Raw genomic sequence first — 12819 nt, 5'->3', positions numbered from 1 at the left:
GTCCCCAACTCCAGTCCTCAGGGACCACCAACAGGTCATGTTTTCAGGATATCCTATGGTGAGAACATCTGTGGCAATGTCTGAGGCACTGACAATAATTACATCACCTGTGCAACACTGAGGAAATCCTGAAAACATGACCTGTTAGGGGCCCTGAGGACTGGAGTTGGGGAACACTGCTATAGAGAGTAATGCAGTGGCATCGCACTTGCTTGGGGAACACCAGACACTTTGCAATTCTCGTTCTAGCTGGGGGTGCCAACGGACGAATTTCAAACGGTCAAACACTTATTCCCCACCTTGTACATGGGGGATACGCTTGGGATAATCATTGTAACAGATGCTGGATTAAAAGAATTTGACCTAATTGGCTGGGGTCGATCGCCGGAGACTCTTGCCAATTAACTTGCCTGGAAAATAGCTGATTTGTGGAGGTGTCAGGCATCCGAACCCCACAAATCTACTATCGATGACTTAGGGATTTTCCAATTAAAAATGGCCTTAAATCTTTCAAAAACTGACTTTCTTGTGATTCTGCAGTCTACTAACTGACTTAAGGCTGGCTTCACACTGGTGTGGGTGATATCACCCTCGCATGCCATGTGAAACCCCAGGCTGCTCTTTCATCCATAAAGCTCCCCACAGTGCTGCACTGCCCTGTATGTCCTCCATCTTTATCTACTGCCCACCTGTACTCTTTGGTTTGCTAATTATCTTAGACCAAGTTCCTCCATAAATCGAACCTTCTACGCCTTCATGCTCCATCAGATCTATAAAGTGCTGAGGAATATGTTGGCACTATGAATCAAGATTGATATAAAGGTTAGATGGCATCCAGTCAAATAAATGGGCTTCCAATGATTTCCGTGAATGACCATGGTCCTCATCATGAGCAGCACAGTGCATGATCATAGTCTAGTGTAACATGATGTTACGTGTACGAGTAGGCTTAGTATCGGAATTGGCCTACAGCTGATTAGCGGAGGGTTGCCTTCTCAGATGAGTCACATCGGAGAATAAACACCCTGCAACCATTGCTGGAAGAATATAAGCTGGCGGTGGCAGTGCTATGCTCTAGGGAAAGTTCATGGAATTGTCTGGACTCGCTCATCCGCGTGAAAGGCACTGTGAACCATTTTGGTTATGAATCCATCCTTGCAGATCACGTACACCCCAAAAATGCTATTTGTCTTACCTGCGCAGATGGGATCTTCCAGCAAGACAGTGTGACATGTCACAGCTAGAAATATCCAAGTGTGGTTCGAAGAGCATGACGAAGTCTTCTAAGTACTTCCCTGGCAGCACCTTATTGAGTCACTACCAGCCCGTTTAGATGCTGACCGTGCGGCATACGCAGTTACTCTGGATATTAGCTGGTGGTCATAATCATGTGACTCAACTCTGTATATTACACAGAAGGGGAGTGCACAGACATGGCATGGACAGAGCAAAGGAAGATGTGAACAAAGTTTTAACCAATTCCCTGTTGAGGATTAAAGGTTATAAGCCAAGGTCCTTGCTAATAATGACTCTAGATCTGGATAGATCACGGTTACAGACACAATCTTCATCTTGTTTTAAAGTCAAGGCGACTGAAGTGGGGCTATACAGACTTGTAGCTTGTGATTCATGGCCCAATATCGCCCTCGCAATCCTTGTGAAAACACCTCCTATCCAGGGGTTTTCAGATGGGAAACAGTGGGCGATATTGCAAAAAGAATAGATATGCTGTTTTTTTTCCATGCAGCATCGCAGGAGTAAAAACATTGCAAATGAGAATGAAACCGTTGAAAATCATTGCTTTCATAATCATGTGTTTTCACTCACCGTCGCATTGCGAGAAAATCACCCGATTTTCTAGCCAGAGTGAGGGTCCCCTCAGAGTTTTTATAGACTGCACACCCCTGGCATTTACCAGCACCCAGACAGACTGTGGCATCAAATAAGTCACATCAAACTTTACTACCCAATCCTCTGCCCGCTTCTCTAGTTTTACACGTTTCATGTAATAAAGCCATAGCAATTATCACCGGAGGAGAATGTCTAATATCGGACAGATGGAAGAGCTTAGTCAGAAATTACATTGTCATCCGCAGCCCATCACCATAAATCATTATGTCCAACCAGTTCTACAAAATAATAAACAAATAATGGGAATTAGTGAACGCATTGGATGAAGTTTAGGGTTTTGTGGTTCTGGATTAGTGTTACTGTCTGTATATGGGGAAGGGAAAAGAATTTGCCTGCAATACTGCTTAGTGCGTCCCCGTGGTTTTGACATTTCTGTAACATGTTCCCGTGTATGTAGACATGTGGATAGATTTGAAATTCTCACGTTCGGGTCCTTTTACACGTAACGATTCTCTGGCACCTTTTCACACAGGATCAATAACAGTGCAACAAGTTTTTAAAACATTTTCGTAACAGAAAGTAATTGTTATGTTTCAGTAGAATCAAAACCTGCTGATTACACTGGTAAAACTGAATAATAGCGCCGCGTCTCGTTTTCAAGTTATTTAACCCCTTACTGACCAAGCATTTTTTTTTTGTTTAAAAAAAAAAATCGTAACTCCTTTATTTATCCATCGACGTCGCTGTCTGAGGGCTTGTTTTCTGCGGCCCGAGTTGTATTTTTCAATCGTGCTATTTAATGTAGCATATAATGTACTGAAAAACTTCATAAAAAAGCTTTAAGTGGAGTAAAATGGAAAAAAAAAAACCGAAATGCCACCATTTTTCGTTGCGTCTTGTTTCTACGGCCCACAAACTGCAACAAAAAGGATATAATGTCATTCTATGGGTCAGTACGATTACTATGATACCAAACATATGCAGTTTGGTTTTGTTTTTTTGCTGTACCAATTATTTTTTTTTCAGAGACGTTTTGTTTATTATTTTCTGCCGCCATTATCTGCACGCAATAACTTTTTTATTTTTCCGTCTACATAGTTGTGCGAGGGCTCATTTCTTGCAGGACGTCCTGTAGTTTGCGTTAGTACTAAACATACTACTTTTTGATCACTTTTTATTGCATTTTTTCTTATAGACAGAATTACAAAAAAAAAAAAAAAAAGCACATTTCTGGCGTTCTTAATTTTTTTTCCGGACGATGTTCACTGTGCGGGGTAAATAACGCATCACTTTGATTGATCGGACTTTTACGGACGCAGGGATAGTAAACAGGTATTTTTGTTTTATGATTTTGATTGCTCTATTTAGTCTAACCCATAACCTGTAAAACTTAGTTCATTAATTACAGCTTGCTGGTGGATGATCCGCAGTGTTTCCACCACATGGAAACATCCCCTATATGTTACATAAACCTACCCTTATAGTGTTCAGTCAGCAAGCGGTCTGTAACAGTGATTGCAGAACAGTTGCGCAATCACTTTTATTCTTTTTATTAAGTAAGGTTAATGGCGATCCGGCTGGATTAATTGTATAGGCAGATTAAAAAAAACAACAAAAAAAAACAATATAATGGCAATTGGATGGCATTATTCCCCATAATTGGGAAACCTTACGTGGCAGAAAAAACGGATATCCTATTTGAATTCAGCGCACTAAAGTTACTATCAGCCGCCTATCTGCTTATGTGTAACAGAAATTGTGTTGCACAGTGTATTCATTCACTGAATGGACTCCTAGATGAATGACGGCCCGTTTACACGGACCAATCAGCATTTGATTTGTTTGCCCACATAAACTGGAGAAACGATAAAACTAACTAGTTACCGCCCGTCATCCAGTCGCTGGCAGTGTTTACACTGAACCATTATTGTTTAGTTTCGCATGATCCAACGATATACTGAACAGTAACGGTTCCATGTAAAAGGGCCCTTACAAATTTTTGCAGACTGCGTTATGTTGGCAATTGAAATGTTTCCCCAAGTAGACTCCGTACACAAAGTTGACTTTTCATGCAGTTTTTGCCTTTAATCATTGTTTAATGCAAAGCTGTACGAAGTGGCTGTATATAAATTAAGCTGCGCTGTATGCCTTCCTGCAAACTTGTGGACGACAGCCAAATATCACATGAACTCTGTTTCAGCGTTTTTGAGTTTTATTGCTCAGTAAGAAAAACAAAATAATCTTGCAGATATGAAACTCTTTAACCCATTAAAGACCAGAAAATTCTCAAAATTTTTCTTTTTGTTATCTCCACTTTTCAGGAGTGAAATCCATTTTTTTTAAAAAATAACTTTATTTTTCTGCTGACGATGCTGTATGAAGATTTGCTTATGGCGCTGTTTAATAATTCTATTTGATGTGCCATATAATGTGTTGAAAAAAACATTTTAAAAAGAGGGGTTAGATAGAAAACAATGGCGCAATAGCTTTTTACTGAGTTTTGTTTTTACAGTGTAGGGGTGGAACACAAATTACATGTTAACCGTTAGGGCTCCCACACACTTGCGTTTTTTTAATGCTGCCTTAATGCTGTGTTTTTTAACACGAGTGTCAATGGGACTTTTTAATGTTAAAAACACAGGGCACAAAAAAACTAAATCCCAACAGAATTGGTCATCCCGACTCAAAGAAAAAAAACGGAATAAAAAGTGCTCAAAAAAGGCGTATGTACTCCAAGATGGTACCAGTAGAAACTACAGGATGCCCCGCAAAATACAAACCCTCACACAACATTTTCTTCTCCAAGTCATAACTATTTTTTTCCGAAAATATTCTTTTTAACCCCTTAAGGACGTGGCCTATTTTGGGCTTAAGGCATAAAAATTTTTGGTATTTTTTCATCTCCATTTTTCAAAAGCCATAACTTTTTTATTTTTCTGTCAACGCGGCCGTATAAGGGCTTGTTTTTTGCGTGGCGAAGTGTAGTTTTTATTGGTACCATTGGGTACATAGACTCTATTGTAAAACTTTTATTATTTTTTTTTTATGATTGTGGGGAGAGAAAATGCATTAATTCTACCATAGAGTTTTGTTGTTTTTTTTAAAAGCGTTAATTATGCAGCATACATTTTTTACTGCGGGTCGGTACGGTTACAATGATACCAAAATTCTTATATATTTTTTAGGTTTCTCCGCAATAAAACCCTTTTTTTGGAGAAAAAAAAAAAATTTCTAAAATCACTGCATTCAAAGTCCTATAACTTTTTTTACTTTTCTATGGATGGAGCTCTGTGAGGGCTTATTTTTTGCGAGATGAGCTGTAGTTTTTATTGGTACCATTTTGGGGTACATATGTTTTTTTTATCACTTTTATTGCGATTTTGTGAGGCAAAATGCTAAAAATTAGCATTTTGCCTCAGTTTTTTAGCGTTTTTTAAATGCTTTTTGCCGTGCAGGATAAAAAGAGTGTTCAATTTATTGTACGCGTTGTTACGGACACGTTGATACCAAATATGTGGGATTTTTTTTATGCTATGAGAAAAAGCATAAGAAAAGTTTTTTAAACATTTTTATACTTTATTTTGCTCCTATTTTTACACCATCTGTCTCCCTCTGAGGGACTTACACTGCAGCACTGATGATCGCTACGATAAGGCATGGCAGGACTTCTCTCCTGCTATGCCTTATCGCTTATTACAGCTTATTACAGCGATCTTAGGCAATGGCAATACAGGAAGCCTGTATCTGGCGCTCCCTCTGTAAACTCTTTCCTTAAATCGCGGCAGGGAAGGGGTTAACAACGGTGGGGGGGGGCGCAGTGGGAGGCTGACTACTAGTGACAGCCGGCTCCCGCTGCGGTATGGTGCGAGATCTGCTATGATCTCGCGCTATCCCTATGATGTAAGGGTACGTCATTTTGCGTCATGGGGAGGGAAGGAGTTAAAAGTAGTACAGCAACTGTATAAATATTGTACCAGTGTAATCACCCTGACCCATAGAATAAAGTTATCATGTCATTTTTGCCGCAGTGTGTCCGCAAAAACAGCACACTCCCCCACCCCCAAGATGGCAGAACTGTGTTTTGTTGCCATCTCACTCCACTTAGAAGTGTTTAAAAAGTTTTTCAGTACATTATGTGATACATTAAATGGTACCATTAAAAGATACAGCTCGTCCTGCAAAAAACAAGTCCTTATACAAGTACATCAATGGAAAAATAAAAAAATTAAGATTTTTTGAAAAAGTGGGGAGAATAAACTAAACAGAAAAAAAAAAAAAAAGACTGCGCTCAGCCAAGTGAGAATCGTCCCATCGGGCACCGCTCTCCAAGGTCATCTTTATATCCCGTTACTTTTTAAATGCCAGCTTATCACACTGTGTCTGTGCTCTTCTGTGTATATACTGTATGTCGTACTTCAGACATTTTATTACAGCAGCCTTATGAAGCGAGCCGGGTAGTTAAAAGTTTGCTGTAACAATTACTTTTTGTTACCCATTAATCCGTTAAGGACCACCCACTTTAAATATACAGAGGGCTTAGGATCAGAGTCTGCTCCATATCTGATGCGCGTCGGCTGACACCCGTCTGCAACACAACTGCGGGGTGCTGATGGGTTCACACGGCAGTTTGGGGGTTAATAAAAGCTCTCACGTCTGCCATGTGTTACAGTCTATAAAGCTTTATCGATAAATGTACAATCTACTGCAATAACTGAAGTATTGCATTACATTATAGAAACAATCAAAATATTAGTTCAAGTCCTCTATGAGGGTGAAAAAACCCACGTTAAAAAAGTTTATTAATTTGGTTTTAAATATATATATATTTTTTTAAATGGAGAAAAAAAACAAAACAAAAAGTTTTCCTATTTCTTAAGTAAAATAAATAAATAGACATTTAGTATTGATGCATCCATAAAAGTCTAAACTATTAAAATATATGTCCTACAGGGTGAACGTTATAAGAAAAAAATAATGGCATAATTGAGTTGAGCGAACATACTCTGCTGAGCTTGATGCTCGTTCGAGTATTATCGTACTCGATGGTTCTCGTTACTCGAACGAGCATCAAGCCGAGTTTAACCCTGCCCGAGTTTTTGGCTCCTCCCCGCTGTGACATGCCTGTTTTGGCTCCTACCCACTGTGCACCAATGGCAAATTTTTTGTCAGAGCGCAAGAGAGAGTCAAACCTAGAAAAAAAAAGCTCGGCACCCAGCGTCCCACATACAAAAATGCTCGAGACTCCCATTGAAGTCAATGCGATTTGTTACTTGAGTAGAGCTCTCGAATTTTACGAAAAGCTCGACTCGAATAATGCGGACTCAAAGCATTTGGGTCTCTAGTCATAATTGCCATAACTGTGGTGTTTTGGGCACAGTCTCCAAAAAAATTGAATAGTGATCAAAAATCCCATTTACCACAAAACGGTACCAATAAGAACTACAAGTCATCCTACAAAAAACAAGCCCTCACACAGGTCCGTTAATGAAAAAAATAAGGAGTTATGGGAGTTGGACTATGGCACTGCAGTGTGCAGTGGTGTGGTGACTGATAAAACTCGACTGCTATGTAGTGGAACCGGGTTGTCTACAGCGACGAATCCATGCTTAGTTTGGGCACCGACGACGGCCTTATTCGTGTCTGGAGACCTTACGCTGAGCCCTTATTCCTGCCTTTACTGTGGAGCGGCACACTGCCCCCTGCTGGTGTGATGGTCTGGTGGGCCATTGCCTACGACAGTCAATCACCCCTAGTAAAGCTACAAAGGACAGTGCAGCAATATGTTCAGGACATCCTGCAGCCATGTGCTCCTCTCATGGTGGCTTCCAGCAGGATAATGCTCAGCCACACACACAAGGGGGTCACAGGAAGCCTCCACAACATTGCTGTGGCCGCCTGGACCTCAGATTGATTGCCGATAGAACATGCATGGGACCATCTGGGACGCCAACTTCCACAGCTTATACAAAATTGCACAAAGCTGCCAGTGAGTACAGAAAGCTGACAGGCAAGATAACAACATACCAGATATCCTTTATATAGGGGTTTAGTGTGGAATGTATTTTTTTATAATTTAGGATTTACTTTGTACATATGAAAAGTGTAAAAACTAAATCAGAAGAAGTGAAAACAGTCCAGGAACATCTGGCAGCGAAAGGCATAAACCCGGAGAAAGAGAAAAGACTTGTAGATGGGAGAATGGTGAAATGTATAGAAAGTAGTACATTTTATAACAGTATGGAGATAGATATATATATATCTATATCTCTATCTATATATGTGTATAAAATAAAGACGCAATCTACCATCTGTTACATTATCATCTTGCAGCACACATTGCCCTGTTATCACTTGAAGGAACAAGCCCAACTCCAAAGACATTTCCTTTGTAGTGTGAAGGATAAAACGTCTTCAGAAGTGGAACCAGCCTTCACTTCACAAGCAAATGAAAGGACGTACAGCCGTAGAATAGAGAATTTAATAGCTACATTTTAGGTCACCAAGCACTGACCCTTTACTCATGCGTTCCCCCCTGAACAATTATACTATCCTCTGATGTTAGTCGGCTGTATCGGATAGATCTACATAATTATCAATACTTGGTACAAGGAGTGAGTACATTCCAGGGTCAGGTCATGGGTGTGGAATGGTCTCTCCCAAGATGAAAGCTCTTCAGAAAAGTTGGTTGAAGAGAAGAGAACAAAGGTTTGGGGGTCTGGTCCTAAGGCGAGACTTCCTTGAGAAGTGTGTTACATAGACGTATTTCTTCAGTAGTCAATTGTAATATTTTGTTCTCCATTAGCAGCAGTTTCAGGCTAAAGTTAAGCTGATTGTAATGGTGTTCAATAGGATCAGTAACTCTCTGACATGAAGTCCATCCCTTCGTATTGCAAACAAAGCCTGTGAATTAGCCCCAGCAATAGATGGGCCCTAAGGAGAGAAGTATGAGCATACATGATATATACCCAATAATGCAGCCTTCACTGAAAATGTACTTGTTTGCCGCACAGCAAGCTGTACGCTAATGAGCTCCAAGCCATGCGATGAGTGGTCTTGCAGCTCCTAGCGGTTCTGGTTCTCCATGCAGTCCTCTCTGGATTGTCTATCATTAGGCAAGGGGAGGGCCCGGACCAGTGTGAGCTGTAAGACCACCCACCAGACACTTTGTAGCTCATTAACATAGCTCGAGGAGTGGCAAACAAGTAATTTCTAGGTGAAGGCTATATTATCATCATCAAGGTATTCTGTCCTTTGTCTATTGTTGGGGCTGATTTACAGGCTTCATATGCAACGATAGACTTCCTTTAAAGTGCTATACTATCGCAATATTGATTAGATACGCCATTAAAAAGGTTAGCCCATTAATATTTATCACATATTTTTTTGTCTAGGGCACTGATGGAGATAGACTACAGCTGTAGTGCGAATACATGACCACCACTTCATTCAAAAAGGAGACTCAGGACCCCCCCCCCCCCCCCCCCGTTCTTGTGATCAGCGGTCAAGTAGTGATCATATATGTATTGTCTATCCTGTGGATAGGCTATGAATGTTGTTCATAGGCTAACCTTTTTATTGTCAATTACACGCACTGGACCACCCACTGGAATAGCCCTTCAACGAACCAAATAGTAATCCACCTGCTTCAAAAACACTCAACCATGTACGGTGCTGGAATTTCATAGAAACCTGGATGAGACTGTTTTTTCACATAAAAAATACATATAAAAGATGGCTGCTAATTATTTTAATTCACTCCTTATATTCATGAAGAATAAGAGGATTCTTCAATCTAAAATATTGAAGTGATGCGTAAAAAGAGGACCAGTCATGGAATAAAATCAGCGGAGTTGGCTACAAGGTCCTGCTGACCCCATCCCAATTCCCCTCCACTTGCCCAGAGGGACTCTTCTTTGGTCCTGGTACTGACATAGTCAGTATGCTAAGTGGGTGGTCCACAGCACTCACTCTCAATGGGTGACATCAGACTATCAATTAAGTCCAACACTGCCCATTGAGAGTGAGTGGTGGAGATGGCCCACCTTACACAATAGAGGCAAGGAGACTAACTTAAGAGCCCCTGGACGAAGCTAAGGGCGAAAAGTGCGCGTCGGGGCGCAGGGATTTTCAGATCCTCGGTCACGTAGTAAGACTTTACTATATACATGACATGAGATCGTTTGCGCCTATTGTAGGTTCATATAAGCCTGGTTTTCTTTGGAAACTTCTTATGCGTGTGACCTGAGGGGATGGATTTCCCTTGTATTGATGCTGCATTTGCTTTATGTTCTGTTTTTTTAAATGCTTTTATTATTATACTTGTGGCCTCATGTGGTGCAGAGTGTTAAGGCAGCAGTATGCAGTCCTAAACTTTCTCTCACTACCTGAAGGTTGCAGGCTCAAGGTTGACTCAGTCAGGTAATTTTTATTTTTTATTTATTACCAAGCTGAGTACTCATTTTACCAACCTCGGAAGGATGGAAAAAACTTTCAAGGTCGGTAAAATGAGTACCAAGCTCCCGGGAGAGGGGGGGGGGGGGGGTAACTTAATGGACTACAGTATGAAAAAGAAAAAAAAAAAATGGCGAGCTGAGTCAGCAGGGCCCGGCGGATGCCGAGTCACACAGCCAAGTCCGCCGATTTTATCCGGGGATGGGTCCCACTTTAAGTCCATATGGGCCCCTGCCCCCTCTCAAGCTCTGTGATACATCCAGGACCCCTATATGTAAAGCAGTTTTAACCATTTTTGCCCTTTACGACACTATACATTGAGAGGCAATCAATACTGCTGTTCAATTTAACATTACACCGAGGGGTTAAAACTAAATATGTTCTTCTAATCAAAACAGCAAAATCAGTAAGACCGATCTCTCTAAACCTGCATCTTGATTTTGTGGTACGGTAATTCTTCGGTTTCCCTCCATTCATATAAATTTTTTTATATTTAGGCTATCATATCGGACTGGCCAAGATACAGCAAACTGTGACACGTGTAGGAACAGCGCATGTATCATCTACAGGTAAAGTGTCATTCTGATTTGGCATGCATGTTCATTCTGAATAATATGTAGTAATGCCATATATATTACAGGAACCGTGTACATGCTTAAACGGAGAGCAGAAGCCAAGGATCTATTTTTGCAAATACCCCCCATATCCTGTGTGTCCCATTTGCTAAATTCCCCCGCTGCTCAAGCTGTGCCCAACAGTATGCCCTCAGGTTTTATTTTCAGACAGTCTGAACTTTGAAGAGTAGCCATAAAAGCCGTAGGAAACTATTGGTTGGATGAAATTGCATATCCCAGAGTTACAATGACTGCTTAGACATTTCCACACTAGCTGACCCCACAGAGAATTAGGAAGCCCACAGCCAGAAGTTGCTCAGCTTATTGATAGGAGCTCAGACTTTTTTTATACGGAGTGCAAATCCATTGCTTTCCATCAGAGAACTTCGATATTGATGGCCTATTATAAGGATAGGTCATCAATATCAGATTTCTGGGGGTCAACTGCCAGAAACCACATTGGTCAAATGGTTGAAGAAGCCATGGACTTTGGGTGAGTTGCAGCCTCTTCCTCAGCCTGTGAGCCCATAGGAGGCATCGCTCCAAAGTGCGATAGTAGGCATCGCTCCAAAGTGCGATAGGAGGCATCGCTCCAAAGTGCGATAGGAGGCATCGCTCCAAAGTGCGATAGGAGGCATCGCTCCAAAGTGCGATAGGAGGCATCGCTCCAAAGTGCGATAGGAGGCATCGCTCCAAAGTGCGATAGGAGGCATCGCTCCAAAGTGCGATAGGAGGCATCGCTCCAAAGTGCGATAGGAGGCATCGCTCCAAAGTGCGATAGGAGGCATCGCTCCAAAGAGTGATAGGAGGCATCGCTCCAAAGAGTGATAGGAGGCATCGCTCCAAAGTGTGATAGGAGGCATCGCTCCAAAGTGTGATAGGAGGCATCGCTCCAAAGTGTGATAGGAGGCATCGCTCCAAAGTGTGATAGGAGGCATCGCTCCAAAGTGTGATAGGAGGCATCGCTCCAAAGTGTGATAGGAGGCATCGCTCCAAAGTGTGATAGGAGGCATCGCTCCAAAGTGTGATAGGAGGCATCGATCCGATTGATTTCAACGAGACTGAAGCTGGCTATTACACTTCAGGGCCTGACCACCGATGACTATGCCTGGCCTGCAGTAGTGACAGTGGGCCGAACAATGAGATGATCAGCGGGCTTCCCAAGTGGTGGGCCTATACTCATGATAGGCAATCAATAGTAAAACTTTCAGAATACCCTTTTAATATCCAAGGGGAAAATTATCCTCTCAATAGTCGCTCAGAATACTTTCTAAAGTGTAGGAATGACCGTTTGTGAGCTTTTACACGGAGCGTCTGTTACTTGGTCAATTTAGTGGCTGCGGAAGCACACATCTTCCTGCCAAAGTATTGGCTAGTTGTTGAAAAACAAACCATTGCCCGTTTACACACCAGATGATAATCAAAATCAACCAGTGACTATTTTTAGGTGAGCTGAAATTAAGCAAAGCGACTAGTAAACAAATTCTCGCTTGGCAACCGGTTGTGGCCATGCTTACATAGAACTGGTCGCTTACATTCGCTCTAACGAGAGATTGTGATGATAGTTGTACTGCACAAAGTCAACCAAAGCCTCAGAAAAAAACCTTCAAAAAATAAAATTCTGGCCTCAACACACATTACTAGATATTAAAGGGTGTTTCCAGCTATAAATAACTGATGGCCTACCTTCATGATCGGCTAGGGTTTGCCCTCCAGAACCCCCGCCAAATCGGTTATTCGCCGGGCTAATGCTTTTTCTGGACCAAGCTGATTTCTACAGGAAGCAGTCAGCTCCGTTCTCACTGCAATGGCCAGGCTTGGTATTACAAGCCAAGTTCCCACTGAAATGAATGGGAACTTTGCCTGTAATAGCCAGCCTGGCCATTGCAGTGGGAATGGAGCT

At 41.6% G+C, this 12819-nt stretch overlaps 2 protein-coding genes across 3 annotated transcripts in view; one reads left to right on the top strand and one right to left on the bottom strand.

The window, feature by feature from the left end:
- The window catches only part of DOCK1 (dedicator of cytokinesis 1), a 364042-nt gene that overhangs the window by 211687 nt on the left and 139536 nt on the right, over positions 1-12819 (bottom strand). The window lies entirely within an intron of this gene.
- Positions 1-12819, top strand: part of INSYN2A (inhibitory synaptic factor 2A) — a 65170-nt gene that overhangs the window by 41060 nt on the left and 11291 nt on the right. Inside the window, exon 3 of the mRNA XM_066601147.1 lies at positions 10800-10871. Within this exon, the coding sequence (XP_066457244.1) occupies positions 10800-10871 (72 nt within the window). The remainder of the gene's footprint in view (positions 1-10799; positions 10872-12819) is intronic.

This window comes from Eleutherodactylus coqui, chromosome 4 (genome assembly GCF_035609145.1).
Source record: "Eleutherodactylus coqui strain aEleCoq1 chromosome 4, aEleCoq1.hap1, whole genome shotgun sequence".
Lineage (NCBI taxonomy): Eukaryota > Metazoa > Chordata > Amphibia > Anura > Eleutherodactylidae > Eleutherodactylus > Eleutherodactylus coqui.
The sequence above is the reverse complement of the archived record's forward strand: the minus strand, read 5'-3'. Positions and strand labels throughout refer to the sequence as shown.